The sequence below is a fragment of the Watersipora subatra genome, chromosome 8 (genome assembly GCF_963576615.1).
Source record: "Watersipora subatra chromosome 8, tzWatSuba1.1, whole genome shotgun sequence".
Lineage (NCBI taxonomy): Eukaryota > Metazoa > Bryozoa > Gymnolaemata > Cheilostomatida > Watersiporidae > Watersipora > Watersipora subatra.
The window spans coordinates 3,881,831-3,904,276 of record NC_088715.1 but is presented as its reverse complement, the minus strand read 5'-3'; the positions used below and the strand labels follow the sequence as shown (position 1 = coordinate 3,904,276).

Here is a 22,446-nt window from a genome sequence, read left to right as displayed (position 1 = left end):
TCAGGGCATTTAGCTCACAAAAGGACTAACCATAGTTCCTAAACGGCGCAGCGATCTTCACGACCGTTGATGGAGAGACGGCTCAGGCATTGGGATAAAAGATAAACAATTGGCCAGTGACAGCGTAACTGAAACGACGCTGCCTATTTGAAAAGGCCGGTGCTATCTATCAAAACTATAAAAATAGACATTCGGACAAGTTGGCTTGTGGTCGTGCATTAAACCTTTGTGACGACACCTGTGTTCGTCCTAATCGCAACATGTTGAAAGGGCGACAAAGGCAAACGTCCTTAGATAGGTTCATCTTAAAACGGCCGGCTAGTCGTGAACGCGAAACAAAGGAAAAATTAGCTAACCAGCGAGAAACTTCAAACTGAACGCCGAAGAAATTTTAATTACGTTAAGTTAAAAATGAAAGATTGCTTTTAGATTTGCTTCTAAGTTTGTCTTTTAAGACTTTGATAAAATCCAAATTTATCAAAGTCAACTGTTGTAATGAAGGATAACTTATATCTCCCTCTCTGGCAAATGCTAGCGTTGGCTGCTATTGTATGTATTTAATTTTACATTTTAATTTATCACTATTCCTTGCATTATTTTTTATTTGTTTCTTTTTGAAAGCGTGTGGTAAGTTAAGACAATAACCAACACGTTCTTTCTGTTACAATTTCTTGTTTTGAGTGTTTTATTTGCATTTTTAGAGTATGGAAACCAATCAATATATATTTAATTGTTCTATGTATAAATAAATTGCACCAACATTTGAGTAAATTGACATACGAGCTCAGTCTCGGAACGCATTAAGCTCGTAAGTTGAAGTATGACTGTAAATTGATGAATATGAGGCTTTGCGTGAAACCTAGAACATTATGCAAATATAAGATATACATTACATAGTTTAATGCTTCCTGAAAGAATGTTCTTTTTTTAACAATTTTAAAAGTAAGAAGAAGTACTCTAGTAGTAGTATATAAATACTACCATCAGAACAAGAGGAAGTACTCTAGTAGTAGTATAGAAATACTACCATCAGAATAAGAGGAAGTACTCTAGTAGTAGTATAGAAATACTACCATCAGAATAAGAGGAAGTACTCTAGTAGTAGTATAGAAATACTACCATCAGAATAAGAGGAAGTACTCTAGTAGTAGTATAGAAATACTACCATCAGAGTGAGAAGAAGTACTCTAGTAGTAATTTAGAAATACTACCATCAGATTAAGAGGAAGTACTCTAGTAGTAGTATATAAATACTACCATCAGAGTAAAAGGAAGTACTCTAGTAGTAGTATAGAAATACTACCATCAGAATAAGAGGAAGTACTCTAGTAGTAGTATAGAAATACTACCATCAGAATAAGAGGAAGTACTCTAGTAGTAGTATAGAAATACTACCATCAGAATAAGAGGAAGTACTCTAGTAGCAGTATAGAAATACTACCATATGGGTACGAGGAAGTACTCTAGTAGCAGTATAGAAATACTACCATATGGGTACGAGGAAGTACTCTAGTAGTAGATTCGTTATTTATGGCATAGGTTTCATCCTTGGGTGTTGCAGAAGTTCTACTACCTCTTGGCCTGCCAGGCCTCCTTTTAACACCAGGCCCTCCGCTGACAGCAGCTTTTTTCTGCCGCTTTCGTGGTGTCGAGGCTACCTAGAAATAGTAAAGATTACACCTTGTACTTCTCCATGAACACAAGAACAAAGAAAGGGCTACGCAGTTTCATAGAGGCTACTTTCTTGCCTATTGAAAAACTAACCAAATGCAATGCACAGCCACTCTGTACAAAAAAGATTACACGGCTTCTGACCAATGCAGATGTTTTATTTAAAAAATGCACAAATTTGAGCCAATCCGCAAGTTAACCGCATCATGGAAACGGCATAAATCCATAAGCTAAGTGAATTTTGCGATGCGCAAATCTTTATCGAATCCATCATGCTAGTGAATGATGAAAACGGTACATGCGAATCATGCGCATTAAGATATCGCTGGATATTCCATTCTAAACATTTGCACGCTTCAGTCATCTTTATTTGATTTGAGCAGTTTCAAAACACCAATGTTCCAAACGATTGCCGCTAAGGTTAGCGTGACAAGGTGACAAGACTGCGTAGCTATTTATAGAGTCATTAATTAGGCTAATACTTTACCTACTGGGGGTCAAGCTGCACACAGCCCCAAAACGTATCATTCGAGTCATGGAAACAGTGATTGTTTCATAGAGGCTGCTTTTATACCATTTGAAAAACTAATCAAATGCAACGCACAGCCACTCTGACCATGGCAGATGCTTTATTTAAAAAATGTCCCATATTATATTCATAAAACCTTAATACCACCTTATCATAAATCTCCCAACCAATCGCTCCGCTCGTGTTTGGTCGTGGGATAAAACCTTAATACCAACTGCAGAGTTAAACTTACCCGTCGGTTTTTTAAGTTGATCTTTCTTGAGGCAAACTTGAGAATAAACCTATAAAAATGTAATAAAGTTTTGAAATCAAATTTATGACACCATAAATACCCTGAAGATGATTGCAACATTGAGTTGGAGCATTTAAACTGTTAATTCATGATCGTGACAGCAAATGACAGGTAATAAGGGGTCGTGACAGCAAAAGACAGGTATTAAGGGGTCGTGACAGCAAACGACAGGTAATAAGGGGCTGTGACAGCAAATGACAGGTAATAAGGGGCTGTGACAGCAAAAGACAAGTAATAAGGGGCTGTGACAGCAAATGACTGATTCTTGATTTTGACAGATTCTTTTCGACAGAAAATGACAGGTAATTCATGGTTATAACAGCAAGGCTATGTTTATAAGTATATAGTTTGCGGGGTTGAGCTGTCGTACTAACAATCAGCAAATGCTACTTTTATTAGAAAATCCCCTGTCATACAGCCCACGACCAAAGTGATATTGGAAAAAAGAAAGGGTACTGATGGTTGAGAAATGCCATATTAGCAGTCAAATGGCACTGCAGTGCAATAGGATAACTGCAATGGTAGCTGTAATGTACTGGGTGTTATTATGTACAACAAACAGCAATAATGAAAGGAAAAGATTATATGTTTATATCTCTCCCCTGCAATAGGAGAAATGCAATATTAGAAGTAAAATGCACTGATATTATTAGAATAACCAATATTATTGATATAGTAATACAGTAATAATAGAAAACCAATGCACATTTTTGTTTACATTTCCAAACGTCATAGCAACCAATATCAAGAAGTTGTGATATTTATATAGATTTTTAGAAAATCTATTTAACAAAATTATTTAGAAAAAATAATAACAGTAATACATTGCCCAACATCGGTCACTATATACTTCGATCTTGTAAATTCGAATGATTATTCTTATAATTAAATCTTATAAAATCGAATAATTATTCTTATAATTAAACATTGCAATAATCTTATAAGAGTCGTTAGAAAAAATATCATCGTCATTTCCTTTCACTGCTTTGGATATCAGTAGGAATACCAAAGTACTCATTATAAGTGTCCAAAATGTCAGTTACCTACTTTAAAATCTGCAATGAACAAACGATTATTTTTCAGTACTTCTACGTTAATTACAGAAACCTTCAGCAATTGGACAATGCCATAGACTGGTCAAATGTGCACGTTTTTCAAAGCTTGTCAAAGTTTTAATAGCGATTTTAGGCCAAATTAATCTATTTATGTATAATCCGATCAGATGGGTAAGGTTTAGGATATTGTCTACAAATAATGAAGACTTGGTAACATATTTAAATAGGCTGATATGTGTTTTGTGTCATTATTATACTTAAACGGCCCCATTGAAAAATGGTTAAATTTGTTGATGAGATTTCGTTACAAAGGTTTGGGACGGCCGTTGATGAATAGTTTTCGTGAGTTGTGTGCACATATGCATATATCATAAATCTCCCAAACAATCGCTTCACTTCACTCGTGTTTGGTCGTGGGATAATCACTAGGATGGTCTAACAGATAGCGCACAGAAGGGACAATAATAATTGTACAACCCGACGTTACGAAACTTGTGAGATACAAATTATTTTAACAGTACACAAATTAGCCGACAGTCGAACATAGAGTGAACATTAAAAGACATACAAAAGCTCATTTCATATGTTACTTAGCCAATGAGGTTGGTGAAATCTTTACTATAATAAGAGCCGTACCTGTTTGTCAGAGGATACGCTTAGAGATTAAGAAAAAATGGATTACCCTACTTAGGAATTGAACATCATAGTCCCTACATCAAGCTGTAGGAACTACAAATCAATATTTATCAGAGTTGTACACAACTTGAAGGTGATAAGCAAAGATATATAAAGGCTGAATGGAAGTGAGAATAGACACACATACTGGGATATTTGCATGACATTGTCAGTAGGTATTTGGAGAAGGGCTGACTCATCACCAGTGTAAACATACTTGAGCCAGGCACTCACATGACTGTAGGAGATGGCAGACATGTCTAGTGTGCCCACTGAGAGCAAACCCTGCATCAAGAGAGAACAGAACGCATTGAGATTTCTAGAGAAAATTTCAACAAATATTTCTGACTTGTCATAAAATTAAACCATTGCATTAACCACAAAGGTTTTGAGCTAATTCTATGCACTGTAAACCATATCTCACAGTGAAGCAATACCTATTAACTGCAAAAGTCATAGAGAACATGTTAGACAACCTGTGAGTAAGACTTCAACCTGCAAGTGCTAAAAGCACCTGCAAGCACCCGTAAATAGACCATTTATCTCGGAGTAGCACTTGTACCATAACAAATGGGTGTTAAACAAGGCAACTGCCAGCTCGGCAAACTTACACCAATTAATTTGAATCCAAAGATGGCAGCATACTCTCTATAGACACCATTGAACAGGTGGTTGGGCAAAACTGGTAAGCCCTAGTGTACAAGAAGCTATGCGTGGATAATGGAAATGAGACAAAGTTGAACAAAACAACCAAAATATAGGATAACCTAAAACACCTTCCACTAATACGCCTTCCACTAATATACCTTCCACTAATACGCCTTCCACTAATGCGCCTTCCACTAATAAACCTTCCACTAATACGCCTTCCACTAATATACCTTCCACTAATACGCCTTCCACTAATGCGCCTTCCACTAATAAACCTTCCACTAATGCGCCTTCCACTACTACGCCTTCAACTAATACACCTTCCATTAATACGCCTTCCACCAATACGCCTTCCACTAATACGCCTTCGACCAATACACCTTCCACTAATACACCTTCCGCTAATACACCTTCCGCCAATACGCCTTCCGCCAATACGCCTTCCGCCAATACGCCTTCCGCTAATACGCCTTCCGCTAATACATCTTCGGCTAATACGCCTTCCACTAATACGCCTTCCCCTATTACGCCTTCCACTAATACGCCTTCCACTAATACGCCTTCCACTAATACGCCTTCCACTAATACGCCTTCCACTAATACGCCTTCCACTAATGCGCCTTCCACTAATGCGCCTTCCACTACTACGCCTTCAACTAATACACCTTCCATTAATACGCCTTCCACCAATACGCCTTCCACAAATACACCTTCGACCAATACACCTTCCGCTAATACGCCTTCCGCTAATACATCTTCGGCTAATACGCCTTCCACTAATACGCCTTTCACTATTACGCCTTCCACTAATACGCCTTCCACTAATACGCCTTCCACTAATACGCCTTCCACTAATACGCCTTCCACTAATACGCCTTCCACTAATACGCCTTCCACTAATGCGCCTTCCACTAATGCGCCTTCCACTACTACGCCTTCAACTAATACACCTTCCATTAATACGCCTTCCACCAATACGCCTTCCACAAATACACCTTCGACCAATACGCCTTCCGCTAATACGCCTTCCGCCAATACGCCTTCCGCCAATACGCCTTCCGCCAATACGCCTTCCGCCAATACGCCTTCCGCCAATACGCCTTCCGCCAATACGCCTTCCGCTAATACATCTTCCGCTAATACGCCTTCCGCTAATACGCCTTCCGCTAATACGCCTTCCGCTAATACGCCTTCCACTAATACGCCTTCCACTAATACGCCTTCCACTAATACGCCTTCCACTAATACGCCTTCCACTAATACGCCTTCCACTAATACGCCTTCCACTAATACGCCTTCCACTAATACGCCTTCCACTAATACGCCTTCCACTAATACGCCTTATGCAAGTCTACAGCAAAGACATGGGAATGACCTTTGGTATTGAAAATGTAGAAGGCTAATCCTCAAGAAAGGCCGTACTGTGCATACAGATGGCCAGGAAATACCAACTGGTACCATCAAGGATATAGAAGGGTAAATACGAGGTCTGATCCAAAAGTTCCCGAAATTGAGTTGTATACTCGTGCATATTCACACGATGGAAAAACCCATTGCAGGGTTGGCTGGGAAACACCTCTGGAGTGTTGTCACAAAATTTCAGGTTGCTATGACAATGCGTTCTCATGTGAGCTAACGATATGTCAAGGTCTGTCCGGTGCTTCGGTATTTAAAAAAAAATTATCATCATGTCTAATAAATCAGAACAGCGAATTTGCATTAAATTTTGTGTGAAATTAGGAAAAACAAGGATATTACGACCTTTAAAATAAAGTTTTGATCATTCTTGAAAGCTTCCTTAAAATCGTTGCAAGCGTGCATCCTGAGCTCGTTTTGGTCATCAGTCAGCAAGCTTGGCACGAACTTTGCTGCGATTCGTTCAATTTGTTAAAAAATTGTTTAAATTGTCAGTTAAAACTTTTTGAACAGTTCCAAAGATAAGTCCAGTCTCTCAAAATATCTCTAATGGTTAAACGTCGATCTGGCATGACTAGTGACCTCACACTGTCAATTTACGAGCAGGTTCTTGTCGACGCTGGTCTGCCAGACCTCGCGTCATCTTCAGTGCTGTCTCTACCTTCACAAAAAAGTTTGTACCACTCAAAAATTTGTGTTTTTATAGACCAGCATCTTCAAAAGCAATAGTTAACATTTCAACTGGCTGAGTACTTGTTTTCCCTAATTTCGCACAAAATTTAATGCAAATACGCTGTTCCGATTGATTAGGCATGACGATAAATTTGTTAAAAAAAAGACGGAAGCACCGGACAGACCTTGACATATCGTTAGCTCACATGAGAACGCATTGTCATAGCAACCTGAAATTTTGTGACAACACTCCAGAGGTGTTTCCCAGCCAACTCTGCAATGGGTTTTTCCATCGTGTGAATATGCACGAGTATACAACTCCATTCCGGGAACTTTTGGATCAGACCTCGTACATGGTGACTATGCAAAACAATATCAACCATGAAACCAAAGTGCATTACAAGGCCTTTGCGAATAGGTAATAACAACCATAATAAAGTACCTAGCAGGCCTAATAAGGTACCTAACAGGCATAATAAGATACCTAGCAGGCATAATAAGGTACCTAACAGGTATAAAAAGGTTCCTAGCAGGCATAATAAAGTTCCTAACAGGCATAATAAGGTAATTAATAGGCATAATAATTTGCACTGGGGAAGCCATCAAGGAGACAGACAGCAACTTGCATGCTGCTGATCATTCATGGAGCAATCAATTCTTTCGCTGTCCAACTTGAAGGCTTTTCACTTTTTTCGTTAAAACTTTGAAAGCAACACCATAGAAATAATTATTAACTGTCTCAGACTAATAGTAGTTCCTTGTTTAATGCGGTCCTAATACTTTGATGTACATGTACATGTACAAGAAACAGTTTACAAGTTTTGGACGAAAGGTTACATTGAGCGAGCAAACTTTTAGGCGTTGCATTTGTGCTAATTGCAGCGCGTAAAAGTTTTGCTGTCAAAAAATTGTTTGTACGATAATATCGACTAGTTCAGCAGTACAAAAAAAGATTTGAGGCCAGAAGATACTGTGGAAGGTATTGGACAACTAGAGGATGTTCGTTCCATCGAAATCAACAATCAGAAAGCAGCTAATGGGGCAAACTATGGAAATATTTTTATTTTAAAAACGTTAATTTTTGTTTTTGCATCTAGTATAAGTATGGCTCGTTTATGTCACTTAATCATGAATATATTATTGTATCATTTGATAGTATATCATTATATAACTTTAAAATATGCAAATTTATAGCAAGTTATTTAATGGCATCCCTGCGGCTATCTTAACACGGCTTACAATAGATCGATGCTCATAAGTCCTCTTTTATTACATATGAAAAGCTAGTTTTGGCTGCAAACTGTAGCCAACATATCAATGAGTGCAATGAGCTTTTATTCAACAATGTTATATACAGTCAAACATGGATAACTCGTCCACGGATAGCTCGAACACCTGGTTAATTCGAACATTTCCTTTGGTCCGTTCCCACGTAATGATAAATTGCTATAGATAACTCGAACTCAACACTGTTAATTCGAACTGTTTTTTTGCCCAACAGCTACCGAAACGGTTGTTTTCGCTTTAGAAAATCACTTTATTCAAAGCCATAGAGGTAAACTTCATCTTTTCGTAATTCATAAGCGTCGTTATTACCACCATCGGCAAAATATTTTTGTCAACGACTTTTCTAAAAGTTTGGTGAAATTTGATTTATACTGCGATACGATGAATAGCACGGGTTAGCCGGGTCACGCGCGCAAGAATTTTCGCCACGCACATACAAAACAAAAATCGCATGTTGTTTTGTATGTGCGTGGCGAAAATCCTTGAGTGCGTGACTCGGCTAGCCCGTGATGAATAGTTTTCCGACGTTGATTCCGTGTTAAATCAACGTCGGAATGTTGAATGTTTAAAACGTCTTAAAAAATGTTGTAATTAAACGTATACGTTGTCTGAGCTACAAAATACTATTCATCGTTTGACCTAAACACAGAATACGTGTGTACATTCAATAAGTATCTATTAAAAAAGCGTGAGTGATATAGAATGTACCGTAAAACCTCGTAAAACTTCTAATTGAACTGCCTCGGAGTGTTGCTCTTAACGAATCCCAGGTAAAGTAAGGTAATCTGCATAAACTTCAAGAAAAAACGGCAAAATTGATCGTGGGTAAAACCCCAAAAGAAAAAAATGTCTTTTCTTTTGAGCATTTCAACAACGATCAAGTTTTGCCAATGTCAATCTGAAAAACGTCCTGGCAATAACATCACCTCAAACAACAAACCAATCTCAAGTGATAGAAAAATCTCTATACTTTTTCATGAAAACGTTTTAAACTTTACATTAGAAGCATTTAATTTGAAACAAGCCATTTGTGCTTTTGATTTATATTATAGTTTGTATATGTACATGTATCTACTAATAAATAAGTAAATATATGGACTTGTGACAGTGCTCTGATAACTTGAATGCTCTGATAATTCGAACACTTTTGCTCGGTCCCTTGAAGTTCGAGTTATCCATGTTTGACTGTATATATATATATAACATTGCCAACAAATTGCAATGAAAGACACAGGCTATAATATCATCGCAGGTTAATTGCAAACAATAAATATCAACTAGTAGAAATATTTCTCGGTTTCTTTATGCACATTCATTAAGAGATGTTTGACAACTTAGAGGTAAGTTAGCAGATTTATTGCATTCAAAATATTTAATATCAGTCCACTGAAACAAGAGGGCAAAATATAGGCGACGTTCGCTTCGCCCGAGATAGGGCTAAATTTATTGTGGGGAGGATGCTACAATGGGGATAAAAATGCACCCTGAAATGCCTCTAATTGTAAAGAGTGAAAGATCTTAGGACATGATCATCAACATGATCTCAGATGCATCTGACCTTGAAGGGAGAATACAACTACCGAGAATCAGCAAGGCTGTATGTAAGACGCTAGAAATATTAACCTAGTTCTAGAATCCATCCTGACGGAATTAATCGCTGAGACTAATGAACTAATATAGAGTACATTATCCTAGAGGAGATGGTTATTAAGTAAATGTCATTCAGGCAGCAAATCATTTCGCCCTGACAGGAAAGGTGTAAAAATAAAATCAAACGTTGCACAAAAAAGTTAGTCGATTTATTGAAAGATCAAACCACAGCTTGAAGCAATTAAGCAAGCCACAAAGGAAGCTCTAGAATCTGCACAACAACAGCTGATAGCACTTTTAACCAATGAAGCAGTACACCGATGAACGGCATAACAAGAGGGTGAATTAGCAGTTACAACACAAGCTGGATTATCCCCGGCGGTAGTTAAAATCTCAAAGAGTGACCATACTCTACTCATTCCAGAGACGAACCCTCCTAGACATTCAAGGATGGATGCGATAGCAAAGGCTGAAGCGATGCTGTGATGAAATAATCCTCAAATTCAAACAATGATTTGGTGAAAAGGACGAAATCTTTAGGCTAGACTAAATCTGTTAGCTTCAAGATCGCATTTGTCAATTTAAAGTATTAGCGCTGTCTTATAGTAAGAAAGTATATCTATTTTACCAAAAACAAATAATAGATTATTGAAACAATTTAAATTATTATTACTAAGATGCTTCAAGGAGAATAATTACAAATCTCTTACTCTTACTGATAGAATATCCTTTATAGACAAGCTCTGAATGACAGACTCACGTCCTTGACCTTACAATAGTTTATGAAATACCAACAAGACTTTAGAGAGTCTGTAGGATTCCTACCTGAGAGAGCTGAGGATACTTGGAGGCCAACACCACCTTGTGAATAGGGATATCGGCAAGGCTTGTTGTTACTGTGGCATCAGAGAAATCTGATGATGTCAAATATCGACAGGTAAAATCACCTGACCTTATTACTGCCTGCAAAGAAACAACTCCAGTTCGTGATGCTGCCTTGTGCATCAGACAAGGAACATATAAAGAACTTATGCGATATTTGTTGACGGTTTTAGTTGTACAGTATCTCGGCTGACTATTCAATGCATGAAACAATGTCACATGTCATTATGCAGTGAATTGTCACTTTTTATCATGTAACTTCTATACACATGTAAAAGTGATTAATTTGTATCTTTGTGATTAGTACTAGTTTTACTAACTTGTGTATTACATCTCAGTATTAACAGAATAATAGAGTGATGTTAGCAAGTTGCTGAACATTTATTTACATCTGATCGAACTATGAGAACTAACATTCTATTTCAGCTACAGTGCACCCTCAGGTTAAATGACCCAGTTATACTATTTTTTTGCCCTGCAATGTAGAGCAGCATTTTACACATACAGTGATTTTTCACTCTCTCCATGCGAAATATTTTTCACTATGCAAAATCATCCAACATTTATCTCAAAATTGAAATTTGGCAGTCGGTGGGCTGATTAGGTCGGAATAACGAACATGCCGAGATGCTATTCGCCGAAATCCCTCTAACGACAAATGAAAGTAATACGATGCTCGATCTCGCTCAGTTCGGCAATACCGTACTTTTTGGACAACCAGCCACAACTTTTTTGTGACTTATTTAGAGGCTGCGGCTATTCTGTTGTTTTTTTTTTTACCGCTAGGGCGCCCGAACCGGAATTAGAATGCTTAACGGTACTGCTTTGTTACTGGGTTAAAAAGCGTCGGTTAATACGGAACAGTGCCTCAGGGAATTGTTCCGTTTTAACTAGCAGAGTGGTTGCCGCGTTAAAAAGCACCGTATTGAGTTCTGCGGCCAATACAAAAGGTGCGGCCTATGTATTCTTGTATTATCATTTTTTTAAATGAAGCACATGCGGCTTATATAAGGGTGCGGTTAATAGTCCGAAAAGTACGGTATTTGTTAACAGCTATTAGTTATTGTGAAAATGATTCATTTTCACAATAACGAATAACGCCGATAGTGATAATAAGTTGATCACTGATAGGTGATGAAATTTTATCACTGAAAGTTATAAAATTTTAACGATGAAAAAATTAAAGATCAGTAAAATAGTTAATACATACTAAAATTTATATTTAATCATGTGTTTAGTAAGCTGAATTCCTTGAAGTTAAATTCAATGTTTGTGTTATATATCTGCCTCGAAAGAAAGAACTCCTTACGGTACATACTGCATATATTAAATTGTAGCGTTACATTTTATTGCAGATCATAACCACTAAATACACTAAAGTTACTGTAGGTAACTATAGTTACTAAGGTTAACATATTATTTTGTTACTAATTTTTAATATGTACAGTATGTATACCTCTCTATACGAAATCTTTGCCTTACAATGCCGACAACGGAACAACTTTAAATTGTATGGTTAGGGTCCAGTGTAATGTGTTTACAAATGACGTTAGTAAAAATATCAGACATTCTCTAAAAGGATAGCTCTAGCAATGAACTAGTGAGTGGTTAAGTTACACTGATCAGCTCACTGATCTACAGTCATTTCTGTATCTTTTCCTGGCTGAATTAGCATTATGACAAGTTAAAAGCAGCATTGCACTGATGTGAACTACTATGCAACTAGCAGACAACTCCAAACAATGAGTGCTCCGAGATGGAGAGTCTACTGCAGTATATTTGGATACTTGGACATTTAGGATACTTTTGGTTGGTGGCACTGATCAAACAGGTTGATGCAGAGCCTATATTGATCTGCGCTTGTCTTTATGGCTGGCTTGTGAATTCAGCTAAAACTTATGGCATCAGGTGAATAGTTAGGCCTGAGTGAATCTGTACCTCGAGTGAGGACATGGCGGGTTACTCAAACTAATGAGTGTGCATTAGATTATACAAATAAACACAGATACAACTGTTATTCACTCAAGAGGCAAGTTATGACTCATAATTACCGGAATGAACAGAACAGGAAACCACAGAGAGCCTGTTAAAAGTGCAGATATGGTGGGCACCCTGCCCAGCACTGCTTTCACACACACATAACAAAAATCGAATAACTAGCAAAGAAATGGGAAGAAGGGAGCATCAGCACCGGATGTTCCTCCACCATGTCATTAACAAAGCAGGTCATGCATTCATCTTCACTAAAATAGTGGATTATGAAGTAGCCTTTAGTTGATACTGGATGCCGATAGACCGATCAACAGCACTGGCTAGAGATCAGATGGGGGAATTAGCCTCTGTGCAAGTCAAGCTGCCCAAGAAGTGGTTGATAAGGTGACTTGAAAAAATCTAGCGAATTGAAAATGGAATTTGCAGTGACTGAGGTTACTGTCTGGTGTGTCAGCATTATCGCTATGGGATACTAAAGGTGAATAAAAATCATTATTTAAGAAACAACATGGCCCAGAAAAGATGATATGCCACACAAACTTAGCGGAACAGGAGATAATGATCGAAGACATGAACAAGATGGCTTTGTAAAATGCTGATGGTCACTGACTGCCTCTGTTCACACTTGCGTATGATAAAGAGCGGACAACAAAGGCAAGTGATCTAGGGGACCAACTCAGAATTATTTCAAATACCTCTCAGGCCAGGACGTGCTTTTTGTGAAACCGAGGAATGCTAGAGGCTATACAGCAAGACAAAAAGCAACTATGATATTGGAGTCATGAGAAACCATATGATAGGGATCGACGGCACCAGCAGACTGCAGATGTAAGATCGGTAGTCAGAGTCACAATTGAAGACTGTAAATTAGAGGTCGAAGAAAATTGTGTGTTGATAAAATAAGAGAGTGACATTGACATCAATATGGATCATGTTCAACAGAATAATCACTCAGATATGACTGCTTTTAGAAAACATGGTGGAACTGATGAAGTTTGACTCCCAGTGAGTACAGAATCAGCCACCAGTCCTTATGCGAACAACGTATATGACACTCGGATTGATCTTGAAGATTAAGAGGAAATGTGCTATACTAGTAGATACTTGTAGACTGTATTAGCCGTACATGTCTCAGCTGATTACTCGATGCAGGAGTCATTGTCATAGGTTATTATGTCACATTTTGTAACTTGCTGTTATGTAATCTCCATATACTCGTAAAAGTGACTATTTTGGGAATGGTAGTGGTTTTGTCATCTTGTGTGAAGTAGTTATCAGAATAAAGGAGGGTTTTCAATGAGTTGCTGAACAATTATTTACATCAAAGCTAACAGCGAGAACTTACAGAACTTTGCTTTGATGTTCAAATTCATATATCTGAATATGATTGTTACCATTGATTAACCTGCAAGCACTTACCAATGCCTCTTGCCTTGTCTCCGTTTTTGAAAGCATGTTTGTACACATTTTACTAGAGGGAACTTCTGAATCGCTGAGGGTACCGCTGACCCTGCTGACAGCTAGCGTTGATAGAACAGACCTATCTTCTCCTCTGTCAGTGGTAATCGGGGTGCTAGGAGTCTCAGGTACCAGCACTTCTAGAGAGACTGGTAATTCTAAACAGTAAACGTTCTATTATATCGATATGAACAGAGTGGATGAAGTAGAGTTTTATATTTCTAGCTGGTGAGTATTTTAATCAGCAAGTTTCCAGATTCAGTCAAATATTTAAGATCTTTAGGTAAAAAGGTAGTAAAATGCCAGGCTTTTCCTCTAAATACAAGTCCTTAAAATATTACTTGAGACTAACTCAAGGTAAGAGATTAATTGGAAGACCTCTAGTAAACTTACTCTGAATAACGTGTGAGATAAAAATGATCAGTAATTATTCAGTTAGCCTGCTGTAAGTAACCAACTATCTCCTCCTGTGGAGGGGACGATTATGCTGAGCCCTGTATGTACATATATGCTCATCCTTGGAAACCAGATGTCAGTCTGTTTATTAATACATGACTGCCGTTTCCTCCAGCCTGACATGAGAATGCTGTTATTAACCTTATCAGCCTCATCATATTTACACACTAGCCAATACTGTAGACATAGAGAGATGTATCAGCCTAACATATACTCCATAGACATCTACATCCCTTACCAGTAGCTGGTACACAGCCAGTAACATCTGTCATCATCAATTCACAGGGTTCAGAATCTTTAATGTTAGTCAGATCTAGCAAAGTGCTTGGATCTTCAACCTGTTGAATATATCGCACGGTCTCTTGCATACATCTATTGATAGAAGAACTCTAGCTATATAAATATGTAACCTATCAAGTAAATTAAGTGGTATAACCTGAACATAGGACTGAATAAGAGCTCAAGAAACATAATATGACCAAAGAAACTATATGGAAATAACGGAAAACATTTCATACTTTATCAGCAATGTTTACTCAATGAATTACCAATTTATGCTATAGTAGAGTATAATTTGGAGTCGTGAAAGGTTGAAGTATTTACAGCTCATAAATATTTGAGGATGTAAAATGAGTATTTAAACTCTGGGCAACAGCAACACAAATGGTAGCAACTTGGAACATAATAATCTGAAATATTAGTACACTGTATTTATAATTGAAGTACTGATAACAACAAAGGTATACAGATACAACAACATACTGTACAATTATAAAAATACAGGTAGATGTACATTGGAAGAGATAAAGTGTTACCATTTAGAAGTGTGGCGTTCTCCTTAAAGGTTGACTTGCATCAAAATTCACAATACAGTTACTTGGTATCAAAAGATTCACCATATCTTACTCTGTTGTGTTGTAGGTGCCAAATATGTGGAAATGTGATTACAAGCTCTTAAAAGCTCAAAAACGAAAAGCCGCCATAGATTGGAGTCTGTTCATTTTTCTGACGTAGTCATTACATTTGGTTATTGTCTTATCATGTGATGTTCTCACGGGAATTGAAAGGCCAATAAAAAGCTCAATATTTAACTTATCGTAGCAATAGTTTATGACAAACACTTCGGCTTTTACCGAAGACCCCGTAACAAATATAGATGCTCGCTACGTTACAGTTTTGTTTCGGCTTGATCTAATGGTCTAGTCGAAATTTGAAAATGTGACCCAATACATCGCAAATAATTTTTGCAGCCCTTTTCGATTATCACAGATGACGAACAGGTTCGTCATGATCATCAGACAATGATATGTAATTCTTCGAGGTAAGGTTAAAGAATGAAATGAATTTTTACGGTAAGTTCTAAGATATCAGTGCTAAAAGTGACAGCATTACAATGACGATAAAACAGACGCGTAAGAACAATAGACATAGTTTTATTGAATGCGTTAAGTATATTTGAGAAAATATTTCGACGAATAAGGTTGCATGAAAGTGTAAACAGAAACCATCACCCACACATTTGAGCCGTTTTGGAAAGAGAATCCACACTATGACGGTCTCGTGTAGCTGCGATTAACTGTTCGTTTTTTAGCTTTTAAGAGCTTGTAATCACATTCCCACATATTTTGCACCTACAACACAACAGAGTAAGACACGGTGAATCTTTTGATATCAAATAACTGTAATGTGAATTTTGTTGCAAGTCAACCTTTAAGTTACTCAGAAAGGGCTCTGATGGAACTAACCTTGATAACAGTTGACAATACGGTTGAACTCTGAGTCTCTGTCATTTGTGAGTCAGTACTACTGGATAACATTCCCCCACGAGACACGCCTCCATCTTTCAAAGCCGTCTGCTTCTTTTCTAGAGTCTTAAAGGAGTATTTATTTATCCTGGATAGAGTGCCAGCTGTTAAAAGGAGAAATTATCTGAAAAGTATTTCATAAAAAATGTCTGATAACATAAGCATGTACCTATTCATTTGCAAATCTACATAGAAAGATAGCCATGATATCTGTTGTACTCTAAGATATGTTAGCTAATATTACTCCTACCTAATAGTATATATACATAGTAAGACAGCCATGATACCTGTTGTACTCTAAGATATGTTAGCTAATATTACTCCTACCTAATAGTATATCTACATAGTAAGACAGCCATGATATCTGTTGTACTCTAAGATATGTTAGCTAATATTACTCCTACCTTATAGTATATCTACAAAGTAAGACAGCCATGATATCTGTTGTACTCTGAGATATGTTAGCTAATATTACTCCTACCTAATAGTATATATACATAGTAAGACAGCCATGATACCTGTTGTACTCTAAGATATGTTAGCTAATATTACTCCTACCTAATGGTATATCTACATAGTGAGACAGCCATGATATCTGTTGTACACTAAGATATGTTAGCTAATATTACTCCTACCTAATAGTATATCTACATAGTGAGACAGCCATGATATCTGTTGTACTCTAAGATATGTTAGCTAATATTACTCCTACCTAATAGTATATCTACATAGTAAGACAGCCATGATATCTGTTGTACTCTAAAATATGTTAGCTAATATTACCCCTACCGAATGGTATATCTACATAGTAAGACAGCCATGATATCTGTTGTACTCTAAAATATGTTAGCTAATATTACTCCTACCTAATAGTATATCTACATAGTAAGACAGCCATGATATCTGTTGTACTTTGAGATATGTTAGCTAATATTACTCCTACCTAATAGTATATCTACATAGTAAGACAGCCATGATATCTGTTGTACTCTAAAATATGTTAGCTAATATTACTCCTACCTAATAGTATATCTACATAGTAAGACAGCCATGACTCATGTTGATTCTGTCAACTATATAAACTCACTGGATATACAGTGAGTTATACAGTTGGTGTACAAGCATTGTACAAGCATTGTTCCCTGATATGTAATATCAGGGAACAATGATGTACAACGGATGATGAGTAAATACTCATGATAGTGTATACCAGTACTAGACCAAGTGTATAAAGTAGAGCTGCACAATGATCGCATTAATTAAACGAATAACGGCGACCAATACAAATATCCTAAACGATTAACTGAGTTGGGCCAATTAATCTTCAATTAAAATGCAACCGAGATGATGATCTTGATGTGGTTCCTTTCCTTTATACTGTTTAGTGCTCTACGTTAGTAATACTAACGTAGCAGGTTACTAGCATTTAATTTACTAACAAATAAATATTATGACAAGCAACCCTTTCTTGCCAATAAACTAAACCACAATTATTTTGCACTCAACTATGAAAACACATTGAGTCGCTAACATTAAACTTGTTTATACAATACAATGCACAAGCACCGTGCCGATCTAGCTGTAGGCAGCCATATTGTTAGTTGTTTGAACATGTTTTTATGTAATAGTAACAAAAGTGATTTCAGTATTATTTAATACGTATCTTACAGTTTATTTTTGTTTATTTTTAAAAACTTTCTTAAAAGTAAATTATACGTGTTTTTCCATTTTTCAAAAAAATCACAATCATATTTCAGCTTCAGAATATTAGTAGTATAAGATTGACATTTTATTGGGACATGAAAGCAGAAAAATGTCTTCCACCATAGGTAGCGCATTTCTGTAAGTTGTTGGAAGCGTAAACAAGAAAGCGAAGTGCAGTATATGCCAGAAAGAATTTGCTTACCACCACAGCACATCATCATTAGGATATATTTCAACTAATTCTCCTCCTACCGTGCAGAAATCATCACCAGCTGTCGCAGACAACAACTAATACTACTGACTACCGGCACTACCGTTCCCTGTGAGCGGCTATTCTCTAAAGCTGGCAATATTGTATGTAGGAAGAGGGAATCTCTTTATTCAGATAATGTGAATAAACTGTGCTGCCTCAACTTTTGGCTGACTTAATTATAGACTTTCATAGACAGTTTTCATACTCATAATAATTATTCCATTGTAACTTATGTACATCGTACATAACATGTACTACTGCTAACAATTGTCTAAAATATAATTAATCTATATGTAGCTGTATTATTTGCTTTTGAATATGCAGTTTTTGCTAGATTAATTCTAAGATTAATCGAAGATTAACTGGTTCAGACCAGTTATTAATCGCGATTAATTTTTATAATCGTTGTGCAGCTCTAATATAAAGTCTAACAGATGCTATAAAAACAGCAGCATAGACTAAAGAGAGACTTACCAGTGGAAGGGGTGGTAGGTTTTGACGACATCACCGTGTGATTTTTGGCAGCAACCGTGATACATCTTGAGATATGGTGGTCGAGCTCTCCTTGGTTCATGTATATTGACTGACACCCCTTACATTCATACTTAGTGATCAACTGAGGAAGCATTTTATAGCATTAAGTAGAGCCTTAAAGAGACCAAGATTAGTGTCAATAGAGGGAGAAATTAGTTAGTCTCTAATAAAATATTAATTATTTACATGTCCCAGTAGATAGATAAACAAGCAATCCAGTAAACCAACTCAAACATATTGATGACAGTTGAACCCCAAACATCTATAATAGTTATTTGAGTCCAAGTTTCTTTGTCTCCTTCTACAAAGAAAAACAAGCATCTATGATAGATAGAAGGGTAAAGCTACCGCATCTAACTAAAAAAGTATAAATTCTATATCACAGATAGTAATTAACATAATATCTAGACTTGAATCTCATTGAATGAAAGATTTACTTATAAGGTACAGGTGGTACTTTCTAACCTCATATATAAACTAAACTCCCTTACATAATATATACAGATACGAACTCAAGGAGTAGAGGAGACTCGGTCTATTTCTGTTCAGCTGACAATGTAGTCTTTTTCTCTGCGTCTTTGTAGTACGGGTCTTTCTCAGCTAACTTCAACTCTCTAATCCGTTTAATCCTTGCCTGGGTTATCTACACAACACAAAGTAACAGCTGCCATCATGAAGAGTAAGTGAGCTTATCATGAGATAGTAGTTGCAGGTCTTAACAACTGAAATCCAAACAGGAATAAAGAAAACAATAGTGAATAATTAATCATTTATTTAGAATAAACTGAATTGTATTGTATAATGGTGTATCATCTCTATTACGTCTCATCACCTTAGTGAGACTGTAGCCATGTGATGGTATATTGAGCTCACTTATGATAAAGAGGTACTGATTCATGCACTAAAAATAAACTGCCTCAAAATTTTCATAAATTCATGCTAGCTGATATTTAACGCAATCAGAAAAGTCCTACAGAATAATTAGAAGAATCCTACAGCAAATAGAGAAATGGTTAAGAGTGACTAACCTTAGCCTCAGGATCTTCCAGAGGCCAGTTATTACGCTTGGGTGTTCGATCAAACCCGAGTCTCTCAGCACCGCTTGTTCTGAAATGAGGGCAATCAAAACAACTGGAGAGAAGAGAAAGGAAAGCATTAAAAATCTTTCTTGTCATCCTTAAAATTATTATTGTCAAAAAACAATGCAGACGGCAAGTGCTATTGGTGAATATTACTAGTATTACTGCTGGTTAAACAATTACACACTCACATAAACCAGTATCCAAATGCTAGAGTGGTGACAACAATTGCAGCAAAGGAACCATTGACCATATGATGAACTTGGGTACCAGCGAGTCTTGCACGAGGGTTGAACTCCCGACCTTTTGGCTTTGGGTTACCAGACATATGTCCAGTCGATGTTGGCCTGCCTGTCAAACAATGTAATGAAGAAAGTTAAAAAAAGTCTAAATTGGTACTTTACTTCGATTAATTTCAGAGACTTGAGACTCTAAAGCGAATAAAACTGTTACAGATTCATATAATTCAGGCATCACGCCAGGCCTGCCAACTCTCACATATTGGACGTGAGACTCATGCAAACACACGAAAGAAAAAATGAAAATGCGTGACAAATTAGTGAGATTTTTGCCCCAATTTCCACAACTTTATATATACTATCATTGATACATCAATTGCCCCAAATCTCAAAACCAAACCCCAAAACCAAATCTCAAACATTGCCCGTAACTGTATTCATTTAGCCATTACTATTCTCAGCAGTGCCGGGTTGCTTGTCACATAATTATTGAGATTCGGAGTTGCCGCTCCATGATTATATTGTTGGCCTAGTGACAGACAACTCACACTTGACAAGACAGTATAATAGCAAGTGCATTTCTTTTTCTTGGGCAGTCTATACCGAGATACTGAACAGACTACACTTCAAATAACATTATACTTTTACTTACTGTTAACGACAACCAGTAACATGTAATTCTATAGTATACCAATGATATACAGCCCCCCTGGGGGGCTGTATATCATTGAGTATACTAATCTAATATTAGCACTTACCCTAGTTATATAGAGGGAAATGTTAAGGAGCGGAGAGTGAGATAGCTAGTGGTGAGCTAGGAGAAGATAGCTTCCAAGAAAGACAGAAACTTGGCCACATGAAACCACTATTATAGAAAAGGACATTAACTATATGCAGTAGTGGACCTCCAAGCCACACAGACACTCGCCACAGAGAGAGAGACATATATTCGTCAAACTATATTCACGGCAAGGACAAAGGATATCGCTGGGTCGTGCTCTACACATAATACAAGATGTATGACTATTAGTTAAATAGGAACTGAACATTTGAGTTATATCAGCGTAAAAGGTCACTGCGCTTTTAGGTTGGCCGTAGTTGCGCAACATTTCACTGCACAAACCTTGTCCTAAACCAAGAGACAACTATTAAATGCTAGCATTAAATTACTAGTACATCACGCGTATACCTGCTAACACTATGAATTCTAAAACACTGCTGTCTTAACTCATTTTTATTATACCACCGCTAATTATATTAGCATCCGAAAAATGCTTGACTTGACTGTATTCCTAAATATCTGGTGTGGTATGAACCACGTCAAACTATTATTGCCTTTATAAGTCAAACTATTAGAAATTGACACTACAATACTTTAAAAATAAATTTATTTTACACATTTCAAAATTCAAGACTCGTAGGGCATCCAAATACATTTCTATAAATGGCTATCACGCCGTAAATGTTACAGCGAGTCGATGTTCAATTTCGTTTCGCTGGAAAACCAATTAAATTCTCTTGACCGTTTGCGAAACCATAGAAATATCTACTTTGTACTCCTTTGGCAGAGATTTTCACCAATCGTTGTTTTATTGTTATTGGAGCCCAGACTACGTTGAACTATCGGCAACGATTAAATTGACTAAATTGACTCGGGGAGTGTTGTTCAATTACATGTATTTGCCAGAATTGATTCCCTAGGACAGGGATGGACAAACTTTTTTGCTAGAAGGCCAAACTTTAGAAATAAATCAGTCAAATATGCCAGAGGTTTTTTCTTTCATAACTATATGTATTTTCACATAAAACAATAGTGATTAAGCCATCATTAAAGTAATGAACACACGCCGCGAAATTGAAATGTAAATGCAAACAGAATGTAAATTATTTTAAACGATATCTGTACACTAAAATACTAAATACAAAAACTTGTAATTATACATACACTAATGTAGTGCACACAAAGTATGTGTTGGCACCAAAATTCTAATGACTGATGTAATTGGGTTTTAGCACTCAAAATTTTGTGTAGTCTGGTTCTATTTGGCTACATGCTAATCTCAATGCTAAATAAAGGTGGCCATGCATGAGGTCAGATCGCTATTTAAATTTGATAAGGTTCATCTTGGAAAATTTGGATTTGCCTAGGTTGATGACAATATTGTACACAGTCAAAGTGCCAGTTGAGTCATTTTAGGATATGATG

The 22,446-nt window shown here is 36.9% G+C and overlaps 2 protein-coding genes across 4 annotated transcripts in view; both read right to left on the bottom strand.

The window, feature by feature from the left end:
- Positions 1 to 18,962, bottom strand: part of LOC137402235 (uncharacterized) — a 41,025-nt gene extending 22,063 nt beyond the window's left edge. The window contains exons 1-8 of the mRNA XM_068088733.1: positions 18,863 to 18,962; positions 16,372 to 16,535; positions 14,865 to 14,964; positions 14,132 to 14,328; positions 10,664 to 10,801; positions 4,371 to 4,507; positions 2,433 to 2,481; positions 1,488 to 1,658 (exon numbers count right to left, since the gene is read on the bottom strand). Of these exons, the coding sequence (XP_067944834.1) occupies positions 1,488 to 1,658; positions 2,433 to 2,481; positions 4,371 to 4,507; positions 10,664 to 10,801; positions 14,132 to 14,328; positions 14,865 to 14,964; positions 16,372 to 16,535; positions 18,863 to 18,962 (1,056 nt within the window). The remainder of the gene's footprint in view (positions 1 to 1,487; positions 1,659 to 2,432; positions 2,482 to 4,370; positions 4,508 to 10,663; positions 10,802 to 14,131; positions 14,329 to 14,864; positions 14,965 to 16,371; positions 16,536 to 18,862) is intronic.
- Positions 18,915 to 20,347, bottom strand: LOC137402034 (uncharacterized). 3 transcript variants are annotated; one of them, XM_068088502.1, is made up of 4 exons: positions 20,193 to 20,347; positions 19,951 to 20,029; positions 19,414 to 19,565; positions 18,915 to 19,223 (listed from the first exon to the last, which is right to left on the bottom strand). In XM_068088502.1, the coding sequence occupies exons 1-3, from the start codon at positions 20,327 to 20,329 to the stop codon at positions 19,458 to 19,460; spliced, it is 324 nt and encodes a 107-aa protein (XP_067944603.1). In that variant the 5' UTR covers positions 20,330 to 20,347; the 3' UTR covers positions 18,915 to 19,223; positions 19,414 to 19,457. The 3 variants fall into 3 exon arrangements, with proteins under 3 accessions (XP_067944603.1, XP_067944602.1, XP_067944601.1); XM_068088501.1 differs by having other exon boundaries at positions 18,915 to 19,220; XM_068088500.1 differs by having other exon boundaries at positions 18,915 to 19,565.
- Positions 20,348 to 22,446: the final 2,099 nt, after the last annotated feature.